Raw genomic sequence first — 26,924 nt, 5'->3', positions numbered from 1 at the left:
TGGTATGTTTGGGCTGCTTACGACATCTCTGAAATGGAGATGCAAGACATTTCCTGTTTGGATTTTTCCACTTTGGCGAAGGAACTTGACCAACTAAGAGCCCAGTTGGAAAGACCAAGTGTTACCAAGGTAATGTATAGAAAACTGCTTGTCCTAAGTCTAATAGGTATAAATATGCTACATCAAAGAATAATATCAGTGATTGTTGAAAACATATACCCTTAATCTTTACCCCTACTATTAACTGAAACCTTGGTAAATTATTTTGTTCAATTGCTCATAAATAAAAACACTTGTTTGGATCATAGCGCTTTCAAATGAATAAAATATTTTTATCAAATTTTGTTACAAAGTGTAATTTTATTCCTTTTTTTCATCAAATTTTGTGTAATCAAAGTGTAATTTTTTTCCCAAAAACTTAAACATTGTTATATTATTTGCTTATAAATAAAGCTCTGTTTGAACCATTGCAGTTTACAAATACAATTTAAATCCAAATTTTGTTACATAGTATAACTTTTCCTTCTAATTTTAATTTTAGCATTGTTATGTACATATTGCTAGTAAAAGAACACTGTTTTGCCATTTATGATTTCCAAAAACTTTTTTAAATTTTATTATCCAGGTTGGAAAGACAGCCTTGGGGATTGGTTCCCTTCTTCCATGGCCCGTTGTACTTCTCTCTCTAATCTGTGTCTTTTGCTTTTATGCAAGAGGTATTTTACTGGACAGTGGGTAAGCAAAACTAACGTTAAACCAGCATGTTGTTGTATAAACAATATGTTTTTTGTATATTCAAAATTAAACACATATTCTTATAATTTGCAATCCTTAGTAACAAAATATTCCATATTTTTTCATTACTATTTTTGTTGCTTTTTGATGCGTTTCCTAATTTAGGAGTGATTACTGGGTGGGATCCATTTACCTGATTCTGCTGGCTCTAAACTTTGCTGTATCCTGCCATGAAGCAGTACTTGCAAAAAACGAAGTTTGCAAAAAGCTTAAATGGTTAAGTGAAAGCATTGCAGGTCAGTTCGAGCAATAAATTCAATTTATTAAATATGATAGGAATCTATTGTATTATTTGTTTTGACTCGGTCGTTAGTACTTTCCGTTGTGATATTTTGATTGAAATGTATAGTTCAAGTGATAAATTCAATTTCTTAAATACGATAGGATTCTATTGTATTATTTGTTTTAATTTTGATTTGTTAGTATTTTCCTTCGTCATATTTCGATTGAAAATTACATTATGTTTAGATTGTACAATTGATTCGTCAGGATTGCGTGAATTCCTTAATCTGGCAGAATCCTTGTCAAATGCTTCTAGTCCATCATACAGCTTTACCACAGTTACAACAAAGGGTAACTTAGAAAAATAAAGTAGATGACTTGAAACTATAATTTATGCGGTGATTAAATTGTATTGAGTCAATGCAGCTATTTACCGTCCGTTATTATGTTTTCTACTGTTTTTAAGGTAGGTCTTTGTCAAAACCAGTATCTATTCCCACTTCGTTGATATCAACCGGTGATGTAATTAACTTGTGCATTGGGCAAAGTTCGCCATGCAACGTCACATGTGCTGTGGTAATTGCTAAAAATAATTTGCTTAATTATTATTTTTTTTTATTTCTAGTTAGTTTATAATAATATTACAATAGCTTTTATTGGAGACTACCTTTGTAGTCCTGTGTAATTTTGTTCATTATTGGATGATTTGTACCCAGGTTATATTTAATAATTAACTAAGTTTTACGTTGGTGGGTCGCATATTTTTTTCAAGCTTCTTTTATGTTGAATTTAAAGGATTTGTGCGTAACTTTGGCCAAGGATGAAACTTTAACGAGTGAAATTATGTCAAATCATCCAGACCAATGTGATCACAGGTAAGTATATTACAGTTTAAATCTTTAAACTTTTTTTGCTCCTTCTTTGTGTCTAATTTCTTACAAATGAACGATAAAAAGAATTTTTCATTAGAAAGTTGCTGTTTATTTATTTGATTTGTATATCAAGTTTGTTTAACAGGTTTAAGGTCGTAAAAAGTCCCATTATTGAAAACCTAGAGGCTTACCTTAATATTGAAAACCAACCACCGCCCGCGAGTTCAAAAACAGACGACAACAAAAGCATGTTAAGAAAGAGAAGAGAGATCCTGATGTACATGTTCATCTTTATTGCATTTCCTATCATGCTGGTAAGAAGAAATTTTTTTTGGTTCCTGGGTGATTTAAACTTACTATAAATGGACGGTGTCGCATTTCTTAAGCTGGTTTCAAGGTTTAATTTACTTTTTGTGCGTCTTTGCAAATGTTGAAAAAGATTATACAGAATAACACAAGGACAGCGAAAAAACTTTACGGTCATCGAGTCGAGTTGCCTATCAAAAATAAATGAATTTAGTGGTAATGTTGAAAGTAACACTAATTGCAAATGAAAAGTGTGCAGATAACGTTTAAAAGATTTATCACGAAATTGCTTTCAAGTGCACCTTACCTCGTCAGTTGTACATCACTTTTTGATCTAATGCCTTGTTTTAAACACAGATTAATGTTAACATGCTGCACTGTCGCATCTGTTTTAATAGCTTGACTTTTCTTTGTAATCACTGTAACTAATTAACCTTTGAACGGATTTGTCTATTCTAAATAGGGTAATCAGGTGGCACTATTTAAAGACACATTGCATTGAAATATTGACAAGCCTTCGCACAACCGTGCTTCCATCAGGTCAAAGTAGCAAAAAAATAAAGATAACATTTTTTCTTTGAAAAAACTTGATTTCACCGTAAATCGTTAAAAGTTATGTCAAATTTGGTTGATTTTTATCCTAATTGCTGCTTGTAAAAAAGTTTGCTCTAAATTGGGTGGCTTTATAAGTTTAAATAGTTCAACAATTTTTTCCCCGTGACTTGACTTTGAATTACATTATTTTGGAAATGAGTTATTTCAAAATTACTTTATGAACGAAACATTCGCCGTTGTTCATCGGCTGTAACTTCAAAACGCATAAAAATTTCAGGAATTGTTTGGCGTTTTTTTCTACAGATATGCTCGGGCGTGATCGGCATAGGTTGGTACATTTTCCGCTCGCACCACACCATCTTTCTGAGCGAGCTGAACCGAACCCACGTTCCAGTCTCTCTGTTCGCCGAATGGGGAATCGAAACCTTCTGGTTTGAGGTCTTTCTGTCTACTCCTGCCCTGTTCCTGGTACCCGTTCTGCCCGTCGCCTGCCCTGTCATTTGGGTCACGTTGTTCGCGATTGGAGAAGCCAAAACCCTTTCGCCGTGTCTCGGAGGAAAGCGAACGGCCAAAGGGAAAAGGGTATGGGGCGACATTTTTCTCTGATTTGGTGTTATGTGGTTTTGCTGATTTCCTGTTATATGGTTGGAGTTGAGTTTGTAATGAATCAACTAATGTACGGTTGCTATTATAGGGGTGCCCGGCTCTTGGCATTTTATTCCGATACTGATTTTATGATATTATGGGTATAACGTAGCGCGATCCTCTGTTATCAAATGACGTCATTATTATGGTCAAACAAGCAAAATTGGGTATTAAACCAAAATTTGTATTTTACCTTCGATTTTATGTGTCATTTTCGTATCGGATTGGTCCCGATATCATTGAGTATCGGAACGGCTACAAATGCTATCACTTAATAACGAGTACTAACCAATAACATCGGACATCCCTAGTCGCTATTTAGAGAAAAACATTAGCTATATTATTAAATCTTTGTATTGACTATAATGGCCTTAGTGGCATAACCTGGATTCTTTTACATTTAGGAAATCGAAAAAAATACAGAACCTTTCTCTATTTAGATGAATATATTTACAAGCAAAACTGGCGTAGTTGTCAAAGTTAATTTGAAATAAATATTCCAGTGGCCTTACCACTAATAAAAATCGAAACTGATATTTTTTTGTAAAATTTACGACAAACAGTGCATTTTTTCCATGTAAGGCATAACTATAATTTTTCTGTTTTGTTCCATTTTAAAAAAATAAAAATTATGTCGTGCCTTCTTTTTACGCAATTGACTTTCTTTATTTCTGAATTTCTTCTTTTTTTCAGGAAGTGCTTCCCAGTTCGGCGACTGTTCAAAGCATCAGCGGAGCGCAGTCGCAAACCATTTACATGGAGGTAACCAGTCTTTCTGTGTCCACTTCGCTGGGCTAAATTGTGTGAATAAAATATCGATTCGTGCTAATTCAAAGCTAAAAATGCCATTTCAGTCGAAATATATATATATATCTATTTGACTTTGCAAACTTTTCTTTTTTGTTTATTTTGAAATGTACAAGAAGTAAAAAGGGGGAGACTTTGATTGTATAGCATGCTGTTTATTTTATGAAGTGGTTCCCAGCATCCCCAAATGCGCCAAAGTATTTTTTTAACATAGATTGAATTCAAGTCTGCAATTCCTTTGTCTGTTCGTTGCGCCTTGAAACATAATTTTAAAATTTTACATTTTTTCTCATTTTGCGCAGTCTTCGGTCGCTAATTCGTCGTGGGTCAATCTTATCCCGGAGATTTTGTTTGGAAGCAAAAAAGTGTCGACCAGGATTGCCGGGTCATTCGACAGCCTCGGTTCACTAACGGTTGGTAAAATTCATAAATTTTTGCACTCAATGCGTTGTGCGCAAAAATAAATTCTTCGTTTTGTATGCGTTTTTTCACCATTGCGTTATCACTTTCTTTCTCACCTATCTTCACACTTGCGGCACATTACATTTCACCTGGTATTTCTCATCTTTTCACGTTTCTCATTGACACCTTTTTCTCGTAGCTTATACTTTTGTTGAAGATTGTGTGGTTAAAAACAGTCCGGTTTGGGGAGCCTGGGACCATTGGAAATTGCGACTAAACGTTCGAGCCCTCTTTGTGTCGCTGGCCGCATACCGTTTTCGCCTTTATTATAAGTGTTCTGTAACTGCTGCATTTAATACGATTTTTGCCTTGTGTACCGGTCAGGCCGTGAAGTAGAGGATCCAGTATATTTGGCGCAACACTTCTACATATTTGTCTTTGCTTTGCTGTGGTTTGTCAGTGTATAAAATAATAACAGTGCGGCGACACACAGAAAGGAATACAATCGTACTCAAAATAATGTACACGATTTTCTTATTTTTAAGGGGGTATACACCTAACTTCTCAATGTATACAAATTAGAGTAACATGCAGTGTTGTAATGATTAAGTCAAATGTGCACTTATGTTACTGTTTTCAGTTACTTGACTTGAATCTTTTGGACAAATTTTTTTTTGGACGCACTTAACTTGTTATTTATTTAAAATGACTTGACTGGGACCTTACTCATTTCAAACTGACTGGTTTACAACACTGGCAGCATGTTTAAGTATTCCGTATAAATTGTGTTACATTCAGTCCTGTATAGTTAAATGGCTTCGTTTGAATTTTAAGCAGTCGTTGTTTTTCTCCACAGGTTCTCTGTTGCATCAACAAGGAAGGCATCTTGTCTTGGATTAATCCTTACCCGGAGAAAGTTTTCTTTTTCGGATCGGCCCCGACAGCCTCGATTTCGAAACCTTTCCAAAGCCTAAAAAATGATTTTGCAGGTTAATAGTTGTTTTTTGACACACGTCGTTTGCGATGTTCACAACGCGTAACGAAACAATCGTGAAATTTAGTTTAAAATGTATGTTTAGGTTCTTATGGTATCTAAATTGTTTCATAAATAAGGCAAAAGCGGTATTATTTTCATTATCAAAATAATTGTAATTTTGCCTTTTTAGAAAAGGGTGCTACGTTTGCTGCTGAATCTAAGCAAAGCGCGTATTAAAATTCATAATTGTTAAACTTTAAAAACAAATTTTAATATACAAACCAGAAAGACTTTTTAACACGTCAAAAACACGTATTTTATTTTTTTAATGCTGGGACGTTTTTCTGAATTAACCTGTTTTCATAAAAAAGTGTGCAAAAATTGTTCGAATCAACTACCAACATTTTTCTACATGACATTCTATATTAATAAAATAGTAAAACTTCTAATTAACTTTACAATTTGGCAGAAAAAGAAGAAGAGTGCAGCAACGAAACACCAGTCAACACAACATTGGATACTGTGAGTGCTTTACTATAATATTGTACAATACCCATATCAAATCATTTAGTTGTTTCTATGAATGCCAGTTCAGACAATACAAAGCATAGGCCGAACATTACATGACTATTGTTTGCTATCTAGCAATAAAATATGTTAAATTTAGGGTTGTCACACATTTTTAAATCTCTCTGAATGTTTTTGGAATGGATTTGTGTTTTGAAAAACCCTACGTTTTTTCAAAAGCCTTTCAATAGTCTTTACATTTATTTTGTGTTGCTAAGTAAGCCCGGTTAAAAAAACATTTTTTATTCTGCCGATTATTAAATTTGTTTTGTTCTGTTTTCGAATTATATTAAAATAACGTCGAGCGATCGAATTTTAGGTCTTTAAAAAGCAATAAATTTATTTAAAAAGTCTTTGAATGGAATTTTTTCATAAAATATATTGAATATCTTTAAATTTTTTTCGTAAAACTGTGCGGTAAAAATTTTTTTTTAATTTTTTCATAAACCTGTAAATTCTCGATTGTTTAGGAGGCAACCATTCCACCGAACTCTTCCATGGACGCTCAAATCGAAGTTTTAAGTTTGTCGCAAGATACCCAGGATCCCAACAAGGTAACGCTTCCGGCTTCTTAGTTTCAAAAACATCCTTTATAAGTTCAAACAATTTTAACACGAAAATCGCGTGAAATTCAATATATATTTTCTTAATTTAAAATCAACTTGATAAAAGGCTTGGATATTTTTCCTGAAGGCCACTTGATTATTTTGTCCAAAGCTGCTTATAGTGCTTAAACTTTATTTTAATACACATATTTTACTAAACTTACTTTTTTAGACAAACTAAAAGTTTTCATCCATACATTTCTAGTTGTATAGTGTATACACTATATAATCGTAAAGTATACACTATACACCAGTAGTTCCCAAACTTTTTTGTTCGCGGCACACTTTTAACAGAACAAGAATAGATTTATTTTACAACGCCCTTAACACACGACAAACCGAATGTAAATGTCTCAATGTGAATAATTTGTAATGGATAGTGCGTATTTAAGTTTATAATGTTTGCGTGTATGCCTATTGGTAATTCAAATACTCTATTTTCCGAAATTACAAAAAGTTTAGCGGCACACTTAAAGCACAGTATTGCGCCGCTGCACACAGTTTGGGAATCACTGCTATACACTCTTGGGTACTTTTCACGACTCTAATTCCTAAAAGTTATTTTAAAGGCTTCGAGTCTACTGCATATTAAACGACCTCCACAATTTCTTTATAAGAGAAAAGTTGCACAATGCCACCTGTTTTTAACGAAAAAAAAAACACTGCATAGATCTACTTCGACGAACCAAACTGGCGCGATCAGACCTCGTCCTTGAAGGCGATCTGCCTTGACATCCTGGTCACCCACCCGAGTCTGCAGATCAGCCAGGCCAACTTTCCCAACGCTAAGGACGCCGTAGAACAAGCTCTTCTGGCCGACGTCGCCAGTATTTTGCAGCAGGTTGGTGGAAATGAATGCGTTTGGATCAGACTTGGACAACTAGATAAAATCTAGTTTTCTAATTTATTGAATTAGAGCAAAATGCGGCAAATTCTAATTCTAATCTAATTTGTGAATTGCTTGAGTGCTCTAATTCTAATTATAATCTAATTCGGATATTACCAAAAATACTACTTTGTCCAACGGCATTTTTAGTCTCTCAGTTTAAAAACAGAATTTTGATTATAATTTTTTAGTTGGAAAGACGTATTTTTACAGTCCAAAAAGCATAAAAAGGCATAAAAATTAGCACACGCATACAGCGAATTATCCATTCACGTTCTTATAAGAATAAATTGCGATTAAATTAATTTGGTTCTAAAGAATTAAATGTGATTCTAGTTCAAATTCTAGAAAGTACTAAGCAATGTAAACTAAACGTTCAGCAGTATAGAAGGAGCAAAAGCAACCGCCAGTCTTACATTTGTGTCTATGTGGCTTTTGCTGTGAATCAAGTGAGCTTCAATCAAACAATGTCTAATAAGAATAAACGGACGCTCAAGCCGAAACTTTAACTTGTTGTGCATACTTAAATCGGGACATTTTAGCCAAATTTTGATACAATCCGTCTGGTAAGTTTGAAATGTGATTTCTATTGACTCTAGTTTATGTATCATACACTATCATTGGCGTGTCGCGCAAGTTATCGAGAACTTAAAAGGGGTCGAGAGAACAAATAGTTGGGCCACTGATTTAACAGAACAATACAAGGTCCGCGTAACCCTTTATTGCATTGTGCTGATATGGTGGAAAATATAATATTTGTCGTATTTTTACGTCTTTCGACACTTTGTTTAAAGCTCAAAGGAGGTGATGCAAAACCGACTGATCAGTGTGAGCCACAATCTATCTTAAGGCAGCACCAAAAGGACATCGGGAGTATTGCGCAAAGCAAGGGTCTCTCGGGACCAGGTGAACTAAACCTGTTATAATATCACATAAAACTTTACCTTTTTTAAATTTTCAACAATATTAAATTGTTCCTAACATATTTTCAGCGAAATGTTGGCCCCATAACATTCGTTACAATTTAACTAACAATGATTGAGGTTATAACACAACATCAACTATAGCAACCACACGGCTGAAATCCGTTATCTTTTGAACTTTGAACCTTTACTTTTCATGTTTTAATTCTTCAGGTTTTTGTTTTGTACAAGGTATGTCTGTTTTTTCTATAAAGGAGCCTCAACGATCAAGAGCGGTCTTCGTGCTTTAACCCAACTTACCGGTTTTGACGACGAAGTCACGTTCCTTTATGTTCCTAAGGTGCCTTATGGTTTGTTTCGTTAAATATTCGCAGACTTGGACAACTATATATTATTTAGTTTTTTAATTCAATGATTTAGAGCTAATTCACGAAATGCGTGTGGGCTCTAATTCTAGTTCCAATTTTAGTCGGTTTTACCAAAAACGCTACTTTTTCAAAAGTAGTCGAAAAAAGTCGAAATAAAGAATTTTAATTAATGCTCTTCGGGCGGAACGACAGCCGAAAAAGCATAGGCGATTTCTGGCACAGGAATATTCACTATTTACATTTTTCTGAAAATAAATTGCTATTTAAACTTGATTGTGAATAATTTAATGTTATTCTAGTTCAAACTTTAGTTTATATTCTAATTTTCAAGCGTTCAGTAATTCGTATTCCAAACTAGTTTGAGAAAACTGATATACTCTAATTCTATTTCTAATTTCAAGTTATTATTGAAAAACTAAAAAATGTCCTTAAATTTTAATCTAACTTTAATAGCAAAAATAAATCTAGTTGCCCAATACTGCGTATACAGTTTATTTACAAAATTGTTGAAGTTTAGTAGCTAGATGTGAAGCATATTACGATGCTTAACGCGTATTTTATTTTAAGTGACAATTTTGGTGTCCAAAATTATGAGTTAGCCATTACATGTAAAAAAAATATACCAGCGCCGCTTTCTAACGATGCCTTCCAAACGTTCGCACAATTTTACCTATTCCTTTGTCGCCTGATATATCAATACTAAATAAATGATATTGAAAAAGGGAGTTGTTGGACTTACAAAAGGCATTGAATAAAATATGCTGATCTTTATAGGTCGTTGTTAAGTGGTTGTTTTTTAATCTGAATCGCTATATAGAACGGTGTGGTATAGCCGAAGAAAACCTCGCATGAAAGACTAGATACGCCGTTTAAACCGACGGAATTCCTAACTAACACCGGTGTTTTTTTTGTAATCTGCAATAGCGCATGTTTTATTGTAACGGAATGGTTAACGTTTTCGCGTTGTCCTTTTTTTCCAGAGAACTGTGACTCTGTATGCTAAGCCGTCCAGCAAGCCATCCACCAGTCCAGCTCACTCGCATCACAACACCTCAAGTCAAGAGTCATTCCTGTCTTACATGCACGGCGTAGTTGTCGCAAAAATGCAAGGTGAGGTAAAATTGGTGGGCCCGATCCAATACTGAATTCTTTATCAGTTAAGAGCAAGAGCCACTAAACTACCGCCCGCCGGGTCAATTACTTGGGTCTGCAGCATATTTCCTTAATGAACATGAAGTGCACAACTGAAGTAAGGGAAAGTACAATATCAAGGCCCCATGTGCTTAGTGACCTATGACCGCAAGTAATAGAATGCTAAGACAATTAGGTTAGCTATAAAACACTGAAATGCTGAAGGTTAACCGTGAGTTTTGCTTTGTTGCTGATTTGTAGCTTGGTTGTTAGGACGTCATGAAATAAAACATTCGGATCTTGGGCTTTATTACTAACTTTCGCATTTGGTTGGAAATTCCTCTTTTTAGCGACACACCAAGAATAGAGTTATATTTAAAAAAGCAAACAAACATGTCACAAACAACCGTATACCGCAGTTTTTTCAAAAATACAAAAGTTTTAAAACTTACCCGTTTATAAGTTTGTGAAGCTGTCATTTGCAAAATAAGTTACCTATAGACTGGATTTAACCAGATTTGTGATTTACCAGCACTTTCTTTTCTAGTATTTTATTAAATCTGCTGTCAAAAAAATGCCATCTGATTTATGGTTTTCTAACCAAATTCACCGAATCGCAGACGCGCAAGACCACCTGCTGGTAGCCGGTTCTGGCGATTTGGTGACCGACCTGTGCGCCCACTACTGGAACGGAACGGCCATCAGGCCTATGGACGGCGCCCAGAGGGCCAAGGCGTCCGACTTTTACAACCGGGCCGCGGCCGTTGGCCATTGCGTGGCCTTTTCATGCGCCCCGGTGTCAAGCGAATTCGCGCAGAAGGAGAGTTTTATCGCCGAAGTCGATGCAAACAATATGTGAGTGTGATTTAACGTCGCTATTAATAGGCAGGAATTCTTTAGACTTTCTTTCATTATAAGTTCTAATCAGTCATAGTTCAAGTCGTTCATTAATGAGTTACCATTTGATGTGAAATATATTTTGCCTCCAGATAAGGCATCATCAGTCTCTTGAATCGAATTAATAAGATTCATTGATGATGCCTTATTTTGTGGCGAAATATGTTCCTTTTTTAAATGACTAGAACTTATTAATGACAGACTTTTTTGACCAAGGCAATAACAATTTAAGAACATTCGACAATTCCAAAGTTTCAAAGACCTTGTGTCAACCCTGTAATAACATACTTAACCTTAAAGTTGTCCATTCGTAATATCTCTTGTTTTGCTTGCTCTTCCAGCGGAGGAGAACTACCTTCGGGTCAGATCTTCCTCGGGATGGTTTCCCTGCAGTACCAGAGCCGCCTCCCCGTCTTCCACCTCGTGGAGGCGCTGGAGAAGGCTTGCATCCGATTCGTCCACTTTACAGCTGAGGACGAGATTAGAGCCAGGGTGAGAAGCAAGTTATTAGTCGCGTGAAGATATGATGTTTATAAATATGGCGTTTAGATGTTTGATGTTTGAATGTTTGATGCTTTATGCTTGAATATATGATGTTTGAATATTTGATGTTTGAATATTGAGTTTTAAATATTTGATGCGCGATTGGCTTCGTCTTGAAAATGCTCGCCTTTGATTGAGTTGTATTACAATAAGGGATTTCCGATACTTGACATTTTATTTCGATGCCGATAGCCATACTTTGGACTATATTGCGAGGCGATTCTATACTAAATGACGTCATTACTATGCTCAAACAAGCGAAATATTTAAAATTAACACATTTAAGGACAATTTGTTTCATCAGGCCAAAATTTGCTTTAGCGCTAAAAAGTTACCTCCAGTTGTTAACCTATACTATATGTTTTGATAAATTCACCGTTTACATTATAATCGCTGCATTGGGCCGCAAACCATGTCTGAATTTTCTCATCTTAGTATCGGACGAGTACTAATACTATAACACTTGCTATTGGATATCGACTCCGATCTGATGTTATTGGACACACAATCACGATGTTTCCGGCAATAACTGCTTTGCCGAACCTACGTCCTATCTAAGTTAAAGGATTACTTCCTATGATCATCTGAAGGGAATATCGGTGTTTCAAACTGAGTACTCGGATTTAGAGTGCGGCGGTTTTCTGTTATTCGAAAGGATCAAGTTGTAGTGGTGAAAACTTAAGTAAATTTCGGCCGACCAGCACCATATAAATACCAAAGGCGACGCTCGCGACTTACCTACTTGTACTTCAAGGTCTTCGCCGAGAAGATGGGCATAGAGGTGGGTTGGAACTGCCACATATCGCTGTCGTCTTGCAACGCGCACCCGTCCCACGCGAGCACAAGCCACGAGCGGACATTTACAGAAAACAGCGACGACCCAGGTACGCAATATTTCGCGAGCCCGTCGCTGGTACTTTACGTCAGTGTTAATAGTTGAGGTTGTTGGCAAAAAATTGTGTGTAAAATGGTACATGGCGGCGTGTGCATTTGGTGTATGGCGTGTGCATTGGAAGCAATTACGATTTAGGCGACCTTTTAATGTATTTTTTATCACATGACGAAGAATTTCCATCTTCCGAGTGTACTTTTTTTCAAACATTTCCGATTTTTTAAATTGAAGCCAATTTGAACTGTTTCAATGATGCTAACAACGGGCTGATTCTGCCATCGCAACCGACCAAATCAGAATATTATTAAGGTCAGATTTTTTTTTTTTTTTCAGTTTTAAAACAAACTTTTTAGTCCTAATATTTTTTTCAATAGATTCGAGTAAATTTGGTGGCGAAACAGTGTACTGGGCACTTCTTTGCCATTTTACAATATTTTCGTTTTTTGTTGTGCAGACGCCGAGCAAGAAATGGAACTATTACGTCACCAGTTCACCCCCTCGCCAAGAAGCGAGTCGTCAATATCGGAGTCAGCCTTCCACGTTCTTAACAGGGTGAGTGAGATTTCCTTAAAGTGTTTATTGTTGTTTCCATTTTCTGTTGAATTTAATGCGTTTTTTTATCATTTTGTCAGAACCTATTGTTAGTTGGACGTAGTAAGAATATCTAAGGCCACACAAAAAGTTGTTGAACTAAATAAGTGATATTGGAAATAAGATCTTTTTATAGTGTCTGACCTGATTTGCTAGCTTTGCTGGAGTATTCTGCCATACAGAGATAGGTAGCATTTTAATCGTTTGGAATATCTCTTTATTTATTTTTTAAATGTTGAAATATTCGTTCAAAATGCTACCTATACTTCTGTTTACACTTACTGTGACCTCCAACCATGCTCTTATGATGATTTGTGCGAGCAATTTCTTGTATCGGCATCCAAGATATTTTATCGTTCGATTTCAGGCCAAACTTCCCCGCGGAATCGAGAACATCGCGCCCCACATTGAAAACGTGGACAACGTGCCGTTGCTAGTCCCACTGTTCACCGACTGCAAGAAGCAATGTAAATTGACTAAAATGTAGGGATGGCCGATAATATCGTATCGGAGTCGATACCCGATGCCAAGTGATCGTATCGGTCGAGTCATCGGTGACGATCCGATACCAAATTAATTGAGGAATGCAAAACGATACCAAAGTAGCGTTTCATTTATAAGTAATTTTTAAAACTGCAGCTAACCTACTTCTTTACGCCAAAGCAAATTTGGACTAACAACCGAAAAAAATACCTTTAAACGTTTTAATTTCATTTTTTTACTTGTTTCCGCATAAGGGGTGACGTAATTTGGCATCGGATCTTATTGCAATACATTTTGTTCAAAATATCGAGTTCCGTATCGGATTAAAATGTCTAGTATCGCACATCCCTAGTCCCTACTGAGATGCTTGTCATGCAATCCTTGTAGAGTTTCTTCTGATTTTCTCAATTATTTTATTTTATTCGCCCTTATGTTTATCAAAGGGTTGCGTTACTCAATACAGTAACCTCTTAAATGCCTGTGTATGTTGAATGGGGAGTGTAGTTAAACAAAGTAAAAATACATAACTTTAAAATCCCACTAAAACTGGGTATATTAGCTGCTCGCAGCATCAAACGCGCTTCTGGTAAACCTGACAAAGCCTTATTGATCCAATCGCGTTTATGACGTAACAATTAGGTTTTAGTGATTGGCCGAAGCTCAAGTGTAATGACTTTGTAGCGTGAAATAGGTAGCGTGGCCATTTGACTTTATTTACTTCTGCGTGTTTATGATGTAAACTTGGACATTCATGTCAAATTTGAAACAATCTGCTTAGAAATGTGAACATTTTGCCGAATTTGTATGTTTGTAATCGTGTTATGTTCTTACTGCCGTTTGCAGCGGTGTGCGAGATGATTGGAATCATGCAGAAGTACGGCGAGGTGGTCGGGTGTATTGGAAGCGCAGACTCCATCGACAATTTCCCGGTATTTGCGCAGTCAAATGCAAGGTAAGAAGGACATGCCTTTTCACCTAGTGGTCTGACTCATGCGAGTTATAAAAGTGTGGACTAGGGTGCCAGCAACACTGTTGGAAACCACTAGTCTAGTGTCCTAACTGAATCGCTTATTGGCAATTTTACCACGGATTCCATCCTTTGACCGAAATAAAAACAACATCAACGTCGGAAAATAAACACAGTTCGGAATAAGACCAAAATAGGCCTAATACCTAGTAGTTGTAATGACGCATACATCGGAATAAGTCCTAAACCCTTCGGAATAAGACATAAATGGCCAGAATCAGGCCTATATACAACATTTTACTTAAGCCTAAACCCCGCTAGGTATCAATAACTATCCTCAAACTGGGGCAATCCGGTGCCAAAACAGCCCAATCTAGGGCACCCAAACGCCGACACCAAAGCGGCCGATGCCGTACCGATGCCCCCTGATTTTCCTATACCCTCTACCCACAGTTTCAGGCGTTATTTTCGCTTTAGGTGTTTTTTAGTTGAATTAAGGCTTATTCCGGCAGGTCTAGATCTTGTTTAGACGATTTAGAATAGATCTTATTCTGTCGTGGATATTACTGTGTATTTGGCTTTTTATGTTGTCGCAATACTATGGTATTACAGTTTGTTCTGCTTTATATATTGTTGCTTCGTATGTTTTATTGTGTGTTCCCTTTACAGCGTTGCCATCCAACCTGTGGTGAGGCCGGCTGCCATTACGGTTCCTGAAAACACCAGGGGAAAGCCAATTGAGCGAAACACTTCCTTCTACACGCGACCAAACGCCGATACGCGCGGCTCACGTTTGCTGATGGTGAGTAGACACCGGACTCTAGCAGTAAGCCCGCAATTAGAATAACATAAAGGTCGGGATAAAATACTGTTCGGAATAACATCTAAATCGTAATAAGACCCAAATCAGTCGGCATACAACCTAAATGACAAGAATTCCGCCTAAAGAAAGAACCTTTTAGATATACCTACCTCCGACTTTATCACTAAATTTCCTAAAAATTTCAACTGTTCTCCAAACTGGAACCCCACCCATTGTCAACCCCTAGCCACAAACAGGAAAAACTATTCTGGCGCCAAAACAGCCCAATTCTGCTTTAGCTATTGTTGCTTCGTATGTATTATTGTGTGTTCCCTGTACACTTACCTTAACATGCATTGGTATAATGTAATTTCCTTTACAAAGCAATAACGTTGTAATATTTTTAAACTTCTGGCCTTTGATTTCTGTGGAAAAAAAATCATGAACGAAGGTAAGTTCAAGTTGAGAAGGCAAACCTGAGATGCCCCCCGAATTTCTTGTTTTTCCAACCATGCAGGACAAGGTAGGCAGCCTACACTCTCAAGTTCACGTTTTTGTCTAAACAAACAAACAAACAAACGTTGAAACCAGACGTTTTTATCCAAACAATAAAACTCAAAGTTTAACAACCCGAGTGAAGCCAGAATCAGATACTGGCCTCAGTTCTTATAAGTAAAAGTGTTAATAAAATTAATAAAATGTCAGTTTTACTTTACATATAGGAACTAAGGCCAGCATAGGCGAAATATATATTTCTTTAAAAAAACGTCTGATCCTGGTTTTACTCGTTTTTTTTTAATTTGGTTTTATTGTTTATATGCGCGTCAGCGGAACAGTGATCGACAAGCACTGCTGCCAATGGTTTTGGATTCCATATAGATATGCCTTTTTTATATATTTTTTTTCTACATACCACCTTATTTATGTAGGGTTTTGGTGCGAACGAGAGCAACAGTGACGCAGTAAGCTGCTCGCGAATTCTCAACACCCTGCCCTGCTCTGTGGCGCTCTCTGGCGACGGAAGCCTTTCCGTCGTGTTCGACATGATCAAACAGGTGGGACTTGAATCCGTTACAACTGTATTATGAAGGTCAGGAGTGGGCAACCTACAGCCGCGGGCCAAATCCGGCTCGCCAATTAATATTATCCCTTCTTTACTATGGGTAATAGGCCATTTTTCATATTGTTTGGCTATTTCTAAGTAAATGTGAAGATTGTTTAGCTTAAAGGCGCAATGCCTACTCTGGAATGCAATTAGTAGCAATGGCAGTTTCGCCAATTAATATTATCCCTTCTTTACTATGGGTAATAGGCCATTTTTCATATTGTTTGGCTATTTCTAAGTAAATGTGAAAATTGTTTAGCTTAAAGGCGCAATGCCTACTCTGGAATGCAATTAGTAGCAATGGCAGTTTCGCCAATTAATATTATCCCTTCTTTACTATGGGTAATAGGCCATTTTTCATATTGTTTGGCTATTTCTAAGTAAATGTGAAAATTGTTTAGCTTAAAGGCGCAATGCCTACTCTGGAATGCAATTATTAGCAATGGCAGTTTCGTCAATTTATTGTACTTTAATTCACAATTGCCAGATAAAATTTATCCGGACGGCAGAGACCTATCCGAGTTTAATTTTGGCCGCGACTAGCAAAAGATTGTCCACCTCTTATCTAGGTTTGGCTCGGTAGTCACTCCTGGGGTAAAACGTGACGCGAAATTGTAGACAAATTATAAGTGACATGATATTTTTTTTTTGTCCGATAATAAACCCCAATTATTGGCGAGCATACAACTTACAAGACTAGGGCAAAGATTTACGGAAGGCCCGTGTTAGTCCAGGTTCCCGTGCCGTCTGCAACTTCAATTTGGCATTTTGTACAAGTTGGTATCTATAATACCCGAAAGTAATTTTCCACTATCATTGCAGTCCTTTCCTGAAGACATGTAACTCTTGGTTTTCCGAACAAAGAAATAAATCCAGGCGAGCTTTAATCGGGGCTAACATAAATGTGGGGCGTAGGCTGATGCAGTCGTGGATTGTAAATGCGAATTTAAAATTTCTAAAGTAATTCCACTCGCTTGCATGTATTTTTTGCAAACGGGAGCAAGTCATATTGAACAACATCGCGATTGGCTAAGAAGCAGAAACCTTAATGTTAATCACACCAAAAATTATTTCTTTACAGTATTTCCCTAAAATATTAACACTTCTATCGCATAACGCCACTGTTTTTTTTAACATGTCGTAGCTTGATTTACCTGCCAGTGTTCCCGCAAAACGGCTTTTTTTGGGGCACATACCCACTTAATTTCACATGTAAGAGTGTGGTTTTAAAATCAAACTGTGAATCCGGTACGACTTGTTTTCCTTTCGCATCTTTCAAACTTACTTGGCTTCCGTCCAACAGGCGCGTCACTTCCTGTTCCTGGTCCAGGTCGCCCTTATTTTCTTCATCAAGTCGCTCTGCTGCGTTTCTCTTGCCCTGCTCCTTTGTCACGTGACCCACCTCCCGCCCGTCTTCGCCGCTGGCGACACCTTGTGGCTGTGTTACGTCATTCTCCCGACGCTGAGGTATTCTACTGAAATCCAATCGCTTGAAACAGTGGTTCTTAATCAGGGCTCGGAGGGTTCGAGAACGTCCTCTGAAACATAAATACTGTTATTTCAAGCTACAAATTCGAATCTTTTAATGTGCCAAGGTGTCACGTAACGTTATAACTTGAAGGTTTTTGGCCAATTTATCCGTAACGTTATAAATTGAAGGTTGTTGGCCAATTTATCCTATATAAATGCAAGTTTATAATTTGAATTTGCCCAGTTTCAGCTGCTAGTAGGAAGAAACGAATGCTGAGCGAAATTTTTGGGTTTCAATGAACGCTTGCAGAATAACATAGGGTTTCGACAGGTTACCAAAGGTTAAGAACCACTGGCTTAAAGGTGCCTTGGCTGGGTTTGAAATAAATGGGAAGCGTGCGAACAGGAACTTCGATTTTTTGGTATTTTATCAGTTAGGTGAAAATTATGGATGTCCGATAATATCGGATCGGAGCCCCGATGTCAAGTGGTGGGATTGGTATTTGTCCGATAATAGGGTGTTATCGGTGCCGATCCGATACCAAGTTAATGCAGGTATTTTTCGCCGTTATTTTTCACACAATGCAGCAATTTCTACTTTTAAAGGTATCTTCATCAAAAAATCGTAGGTTAACAACTGATGGAATTTAACTTCTTAAAAGTAGAGCGAATTCCGGCCGAGTAAATGACTAACATTAAGCTTTAAAATCCCTACGAAAATCTGCCTTAGGACTTGGTTTCAACAGAGCGCTGTCCACTTGCGCAGAAAGTCAAATTTTATTATTCTTGTGACAATAAGGAGTCCTGTTTTCTAACAGTAAGCAATTTAACAAATCATAGCCAACACCAGTTCCAAACAGGAGAGTTACAGGGTTTTTACGATTATGCGATATAGTTTCAGGGGCATTTCGACAAAAAACACAGCTCGGAGTCAGTTTGTTTTTTCAAAAAAAGTATAATGCAATCCCCCCAAAAACAAACAGTTCAACAGGGTTTCGGATTATTTTTATTATTCACATAGGGACACAAGAAAACGAATGTGAAAAAGAGGCGAGATAAAACACATGTTTCAAAGCGATAATTCAACTGGGAGGCATTAAAATACAGCGGGGGATTTGGGCTTACTTGTACTGGACTTAAAAAGAAAAAAAAAAAATTTTTTTATATTATTATTATTTTTTTGAAAAAAAAAAAAACACTTCCCTGTTTCGATTCTAGTTTCTCGCTGCTAGCGTCACCCAGCGACGTCGACCTGATGTCGTGGGCCTCGCTGAAGAACACGCGGCGCCAGGCGATGCGTCGGCACCTGGTGCGTCAGAACGTGGCCCACTTCTGCCTCAAGTTCCTGCCCAGCTGTCTGCTCGTGCTGCTTCTCTACGCCGTCGGCCTCTCGTCGGCTTGCGCCCAGCTTCAGAACGAGGTATAAAGGCAGTTTTTGAATGTAGTTGCGAAAGGTTGGGGTGGATTGTGTTTCTGTGATTTTAAAACTTATTTACCCGTTTGACCAGACCTTAGACCAGACCTTGGCAATCTATGGCCCGCGTGCCAACCCCGCCAAGCAAATATAGATGGGGTGCCATTGCGCCAAAACGGTAGATTTATTGTATAGCCACTAGCCAATGCATTCTTGCACTTGTATAGAAACTTTGTTTCTTATACTTAGGCTGTCAATATATAGAAATTTAAGGCTAGCGATTTATTTGTGTGATAGTATTTTACTCGTGATGTTCTTTGCTGCACCCATTATTGTATTTTACTATTTTTTAGAAACTCGCTGCACAAAATGTCACTCTGTCTTCGCCAAGCGCAAAGTAAGATTTTTTGTTAAATTATTAAACGTTTTTATTGATGTGACTTTTTTTATTTGTATATTGGCGAGAGCTGTAATTGCATCGATTTTTTTTTTGGAAAAAAAGACAAAATCACGACTTTATAGGATCTATAGGTTTGTAAGTTGTATTACAATTTTCTGCCGGAATTTTGCTGTATCTATTCTCTTTTTCCCTGTTAAGACAGTGCTACCTTAAAAACGTCCTTAAAAAAATTCTAACAAATTCTGACCAAAAGTAACACTGACTTATAAGTTTTTATACATTAACAACAAACTGCCCTAGCATAAATAAATTACAAGTATTTATTTAGAAATAGGTGTACCTTTATTCTTAATCACATGCATTAAAGACGACTGTGGGGCACGAGTTTAGTTTGTTGAACTCCTGACTTTTTTTTTAAGATGCTAATCTAAAGCCGCCACAAGACGTACAGGTTATTAGAATTGTAATTGTTGAACGAACACCAGTTTCCAACTATAGTAGGCGGACAAGTTAGCATATAGGAGATGCTTGTGGCAAATGTCAAAGTTGCGAACAGCACAAGATATTAACGAAGAAGAAGTCAGTTTTTACAAGCGGAAAGCGGTCTTAAATAGCTACAGACAATCCAACTGCTGACCGCCGATATAATCGCGGAACAGGCCATTTAGCATTTAACACTTTGGTGCGAGTAGCGTTGCTTCGCATAAACAATAATTCTTCACATAAGCAGAAACGTCATCAAACTTATTGTAAACACAAAAGCTCTTATTCGGTAATAATTCCTGCACTCTACACGACCAATCTTTATTTTTTACCTCGGGTATTTTATTTAACAATCTTTTTTCCAGTATATCGTCGACATGGGGCGACTTGGGCGCCATCGAGTGTTACCCCTACTTCACTCTGACGCAACAAAGCGGATCGAGCGCCGTCGACCTGCAGCGTTGGATGAGTGCCAATAGACGCGAATCCCAGCAGATCGCCTTGAGCGCGTTTGTCCTTTACACGTGTGAGTCTTTCTAGGGATGTCCGATAATAGGCAATCGGGGCCGATACCCGATACCCAGTGGTGTTATCGATACTCGCATGATATCGGTGCAGACCCGATACCACGTTTATTTCTTCATTTCATCACTGGTTTTCGATACGTCAAACATAACTTATCTGTAGCGTTAAACGTTTAGAGAAAATTTCTGCTTGCACGTTTTGATCAGTTTACTTGTTTGATCCAGTGATGACGTCATTTTAATTCGTACGCCTGTGATTTTCTACCAAACTCGTTAGTATCGTCTTGGGATGTTATTAAGCTTAAGGGCGTCTGTTAGCTTTTCTAGCACCAATATCTGATGATTTAGGCCAGTGGTTTCCAATCTGGGGTCCATGGAGTTTCTTTCAGGTGTCCATGAGCTTGAGCAAGATCCGTGTAAATTAAAAAAGGTAAATTACCCACATGCGTGCTGTCTCGGTTTGCAAAAGGCGCCGAGTTTGTTGCAATCCAAGAACTAGGCTGCAGGATATTATAAGATCTGGCATGTAAGTACATGTTGACTCAAGACAAAAATTTGACTGATGACTTGCACCGAATATGTTTTACTGACACTTTCTCATGTTAAGAATTGTACACGAAGCCGCTAGCGATGTTAACTCCCTGCCTTTAAAATCGAGTTATACCCCTGTTTCCCATCTATGCTTTGGTTTATTAAACTGAACGACAACTCCATAAAGCTTGCTATAAATTTTAATAATTATGTTTTTATCTTCCTTTTTGGTAACACTTAAATCAAATAAGGTCAATGCGGAATATTATATTCGGCCCGCGATGTCTACAGTTATCCGGCTTGCCATCGCTACTCCTTAAAAATTTGCCTCTTATCTTATGAAAAGGTTGGTGACCTCTGTTTTACAGTTACGGACATTCAGCCGTGTAAACTGGCGGAGTGACGGTTAATAATAAAAAAAAATACTTTAACTTGTATGTCGACCGAATAAGTGAGTGCATGCTGTTCTTTCTAATGCATGCGATTCCCATGGCAAACAAATGTGCTTCCTAAACAAAACTAACTGCGACCAACCGTGCATTTTAATCCACCCAGCTTTTCTGATTAATGTAATACTTTACTGATGTAACAGGTATAATATCCATTGGATACGTTCACCGTTGGAGATTGTTATCGCAGCGATCGCCCCTCGTTAATAGAGCCTGGATTTTCGCCGTTATTTTCACGTGAGATTAATATTATTTGTGAGTTTTCGTTTTTTACTGTAAGCCAGAGGTTTTCATGCTGTGCGTCGCGACGCCCTGGCACGCCGTTTGACCGGCGCGTCGCACCACGGTTTTGTATCTAACTCAACTGCAGTAATGGAATGCTTACAAATATATTATTGTTATCCCGTGACATGATATACGAAATCAATGTTGCAAGAAAATAAAGCGATTGATTTTGTTATTCTGGTAGAAACAAACCAATTAATAGAAATGAGTAACATTCCAATCGCTGGGTGCGTGCGTCGGAAATCTAATACATATTTTTTTTTATAAAAAAGAAAGAAATAAAAGTTTGAAAAACACTAACGGTGTTACTGGAACAAGACTAACGCCTTTTATTCACACGTCGCGACGTCGTTGCAATTCTTAAGCGATTTTAAACCTAAACTAAAACTAAAAATAGACGTTCTTATGATTTGTATACTAATCAGATATACGTCGGTTGTTAAAGTGCATTAAACGCAAAACAAATTGCAATATTTTCCAATCCTTTTATTTTTTTAAAACTTTCCTTTGCGGAACGACTATTATTTCTAGCAAACGATAAAAACAATCAATTATAAACATCAAATAGCAGTTAAAATAGTAGCGACGCCTTTTTTATTCCATAATACAGTAAAAATCTTCTCTAGCCCAAAGTGATATAACATGAGTAAGTTAAAGCTATTTGGAAACCGTATACCCTCTTGTAAAGTTATTCCCAACCAACTGTGTTGTTTCACATAACTTTATGGAAACCGTTTTCCCCAGTGTAAAGAATTTGATTCCATGAACTGAACATCCACCGTATTCGCCTTCCCCGACCTATATGTATTCATTTCTCTTCATCCGTTTACTTTTCACACAACAGGATCGCAACCCAGGGCTTGTACTCAACTGCTGTTGTGTTCGGTCAAGGTACAACAGCACAAAACTTCGGGCGCGTCAATTCCGATCTTTCATCGGGGCCTTATCAGGTAAACTCAAAGAAAAGAACTTTAGGAAAAGTGCTTATTTTTTAGTTGTGTGCTAACTTGTCTTACTTTTACTTTTATGAGTATTTTTCAACTACTTGTCTTGATGCATAAATCCTACATAATTATTAGTTTTTTTCTTCTTGTGCATTACTATTTTTTTTAATAAAAAGCTTTTAATAAATTAACTTACAGCGGGAAAAAGGGTTCAAAAGCAGTAACGTAGACATTTGGTAGTTTATATGACGAACCCCATATATTTGGTTTTTTATGGAAACACTATAAAAGTTTAAAGATAACTATAAAAACAATACTTGTAATAAAATCTATCAAACAGAGATGTTTTGTACTATTGATGCACTCAGTCGGGTGTTTTGCTACGATTAATTTATCTCAGCGAAAAAAAACTCACCGTTCAAGTGCGCCCTTTAAACTACTCCAGGGACCGAAAGGTGTCTCTAACCCAAGTTAGTTTGTTTGCAGCAGAGACATGATTTTAGCCAGCACTTGTGCCCTTGCTCTACCGTAGCGGATGGCAATGACGTTCGTATGGAGCGGCCCTATAGTAGCCGCATTGACTCGGAAACGCATTAGAAGCAAGCCTTGAGTGTTTGTATCACTCTATTGCTGTCTTTTCAACAAGTCGTAATGCACGGTCGACCGTTGGAGGCAAAGGAGTCAACACACAATTCGAAAGTAGCCTGTAGTTGTTTCTGCGGTACTTGGCGCTCAAAGGATGGCTGGGTGCTCAACGGGTTTAAAAACCTCGAAATTAGAAAACTTTTGCGAAAGTGATAGTTTTGTTATAAAGCATTCCTTAGAAATGTTTTTAGAGTCTGTTTGTTCACAAGTCAACACCTCGTCTCTTACATGGGGTTAAAGCATTAAAACAGGTAGCTATATTACTACAAGCCACGAAAAAAATCACATTTTTGGCGTAGCGGGTGGATTGCTCACAATATCCATACATAACATATTTTGTGATGCAATGTTCTGTATATTTTGGGTTTATATTCTCTCGAAAAAGTAAAAACTAATAAGTAAAGTACACTTACGTATAATAGTATTTCAATTGAAAATCAAGTTTACCTTAACACAACGCCGTTAACAGTTTGTGTTGAACTGTGTTTTAAGTGCGAAAAGCCCTCGCCTCAAAATGCTAAAAATCAACGTCCTGTAAAATTTGCAACCGTCTAAAGTAGGCGATTTGCGCATAAGTGCGTTGAGGCGTGATATTGTGAATGATCCACGGCTTTGGTCTTACTTTTCGGACTAAGTGTCGATGTCACTGAGTACGCTCGTGCCTAATCTAAAATCCCTCGACAATTCGACCGTGAAATGCCTTTTCAGCTGCCGCCTGTTTTCTTTTACTTTGGCTCAAAGTGGCCGCCTCTCATTGCGATAAACAACGTATTGAGTTCTGGCCTTTAAAATCAAGCCAAGTGCCTTTGCGTGCTATCTTAGGCCTATACGCTCCGTGCAACACAAATGGCAATTGCCACACGATAGTCTCAAGACGCCAGTGCCATTAACAAGACGCCAGTGCCATTGACTACTCTTCATAAATAGACTTTTAAGAGTGTTGCGTGTAGGGATTCCCGATACTTGACATTTCAATTCGGCACCGATACCCGATATTTTAGACATTAGTACCGCGCCTCGAAAACAGTGACATCATAACTATACTCAAACAAACACAATAGTTTAAATTATCACGTTTAAAGATTTTTTCTCTCATGTTATTAGCACTAAATTAGCTGTAGTTTCAAGAAGTTTAATTACCATCAATTTTTTACCCACTTTTTTAAAGAATATACCCTTTGGGGTTGAAATTGTTGCATTGGGTGACAAATCATGGCGAAAATACCCATATTAATTTAGTATCGGATCGGCACCGATACCACCTTACTATCCGAAGAGTGTCGATACTACCACTTGGCATCGGGTATTGTCCCCGATCCGATATTATCGGACAAAAGTTACGTGTATAAAATTCGCATAGCTCGCAAGGGCATTTATTTATGCAGAATCCGGTTAAGTCTTTCAAGCGAAAAAATTGTAAAGCAAATTATTTCTCATTTTTACATTTTAACTGTTATCCTTTAGTGGTTTGCAAACTGAATATAGGTTTAATATTCCATTTTTTATGTTTTAATTAGATCAGAGTCGATACCCGAGATCAGAGTCGATACCCGATGCCAAGTGCTAGTATCGCTACTCGTCCGATACTAGGGTGGTATCGGTGCCGATCCTATTTTAAAAACGGCAAATAATCCATAGAGTTCTCTCCAAGGTACGAATTTGCCGTTTTTCGATGCGCCCGCCCTAATTTGCCGGAAAACCGATTGCCTTACCACAATGACGCTTTTTCGACTTGCAGTGCAAACGCAAAAAGACCAATAAAAAACTATATCGAAATCGAAATTCTCTAGTCTATACCATAGTAATAAACCAACGAAGTGATAGACAAACTGGTCGTAATAAGAACTTAACCTGTCGGAGTAAGATCTAAATGGCCCTAAATGGGCTTAAAACCAGAAAAAAACACAACACGTGGCTCGAACCTATATATACTGTTTCCTTTATACCTTTACAGCTATAATCCTTAAATGCTGCTGGCACAATTACAAGAGTGGCCTAAATCGTTATTAAAATAAGCCCTAATTGCTTACGGTTTTGGGGAAGTCATAAATTTGATAGCTTCCCAAGTCTAGCATTGCCTTTACGGCGCACTATAATTGTGGTTTAAAATGTGTAAATGTTTTCTTTTCCATTATAAAGATTGTATGCTCCCTCCAAACTATATGTATATATTAATAATATTAAAAATTCATATGACCCGCGCATGTTTTAAAAACAAAAAAATATGTTCCTAACAATTAAAAAAAAAATTTTTAAACGTTTCTCTTTAACACAGATGCTTATTCTAACAAAATCTGAATATTAATGTTTTTTTCTTTGCAAAGGTGGCGGTTTGGGTGCTGATGGTGGCCTGGTGCATTCCCTGCTTCGGTTGCAACGAGCTTTTCAAGTGGCGCGAAATCAGGATGTGGAGCCGCGGTCAAAAACGTGCCCGACTCGAGTTTGGCACCAAACTAGGCATGAACTCACCCTTCTAGCTGGCCGAGTACGAAATCAAAAAAGGCAAGAAATCGCTCTTCTAACCACCTAGTACGAAATTAAATTGGACAAGAACTCGCCCTTCTAATCCGGCTCGAGTTCGGCACCAAAATGTGGCATTAACCCGCCCTTATCGAGTCATTGCGAATAAAACTCATTTTCAGCTTGGAGGGAGAGTTAGTTGGCTCGTCGGCCTTTCCCTTTTTCGTTGTACGCGCTTGTGTGACTATTTTAAAAATGAATAAAAAAAAATAAGCATAATCTTGTATCTTTCGTCAAATACAGTGGGACTGCAATGATCTGAAACTTAAAGAACCGTTTTTTTATTGCTATCTACCCAATACTTTAATTAGGTGGTTTTCAACCGGGGTGTCGTGTAACCGTGGAGTGCTGTTTCTAACGGTTAACTTAAGGGTATCGAGATGTACTTAATTTTTTTTTTTTTGCTCTATTGGTGAGCTTCAATTGCTGCAATTTTTGTGACGATTGAAGTGTAACAAATAATAAACATTTTTTCTACTTTGAATGCAGTTTTTGTATACTGCTTCAGTTAGTTTATCGTGACACCACAGTTAGCTGTTTAGCGGTAATGGTACTAAGGGTACCGCAAACTATTTATATTTTATAAAGGTTTCGTAAGCCCAAAAAGGCTGGAAAACACTGCTTTTAAGAAAAAGTCATAGTCATACAAAGTTTTGGAACACATAGATGTTAAATTAATGGGCCTTGCAGTCCGATAAGCCGGTATCTTAAAGCAAAAATGAAACACGTTTTTCTAATTACAGTGTTGGTTGGTGCCAAATTCCCATACATAATAGGCTAAGGTTGTAAAACGATTTTTTGCTGTTTCTTAGCCCTAGCTTGTCTCTGTACACCAGTGGTTCTCAAACTGTGTGCCTCATAACTGTGGGCATGCAGGGAGGCTGACTAACCATAATTAACTAATTGAATTTCTACATAT

At 37.4% G+C, this 26,924-nt stretch overlaps 1 protein-coding gene across 1 annotated transcript; it reads left to right on the top strand.

Annotated features, from left to right (window-relative positions):
- Window positions 1-26,173, top strand: LOC146137619 (transmembrane protein 94-like). The gene is made up of 32 exons (XM_083394400.1): window positions 1-129; window positions 626-735; window positions 901-1,031; window positions 1,264-1,368; window positions 1,484-1,593; window positions 1,813-1,892; window positions 2,035-2,203; window positions 3,054-3,332; window positions 4,089-4,157; window positions 4,505-4,615; window positions 5,461-5,593; window positions 6,050-6,102; window positions 6,618-6,701; window positions 7,423-7,593; window positions 8,433-8,544; window positions 8,816-8,901; window positions 9,910-10,039; window positions 10,681-10,915; window positions 11,299-11,449; window positions 12,255-12,384; window positions 12,847-12,944; window positions 13,351-13,450; window positions 14,310-14,418; window positions 15,103-15,235; window positions 16,165-16,290; window positions 17,644-17,807; window positions 19,029-19,230; window positions 19,578-19,621; window positions 20,473-20,633; window positions 21,755-21,848; window positions 22,741-22,846; window positions 25,810-26,173. The coding sequence occupies exons 1-32, from the start codon at window positions 34-36 to the stop codon at window positions 25,960-25,962; spliced, it is 4,035 nt and encodes a 1,344-aa protein (XP_083250526.1). The 5' UTR covers window positions 1-33; the 3' UTR covers window positions 25,963-26,173.
- Window positions 26,174-26,924: the final 751 nt, after the last annotated feature.

Source organism: Ascidiella aspersa, chromosome 7 (genome assembly GCF_963924565.1).
Source record: "Ascidiella aspersa chromosome 7, kaAscAspe10.2, whole genome shotgun sequence".
In the NCBI taxonomy this organism is placed as follows: Eukaryota; Metazoa; Chordata; class Ascidiacea; order Phlebobranchia; family Ascidiidae; genus Ascidiella; species Ascidiella aspersa.
This window is presented reverse-complemented; position numbering and strand designations above follow the sequence as displayed.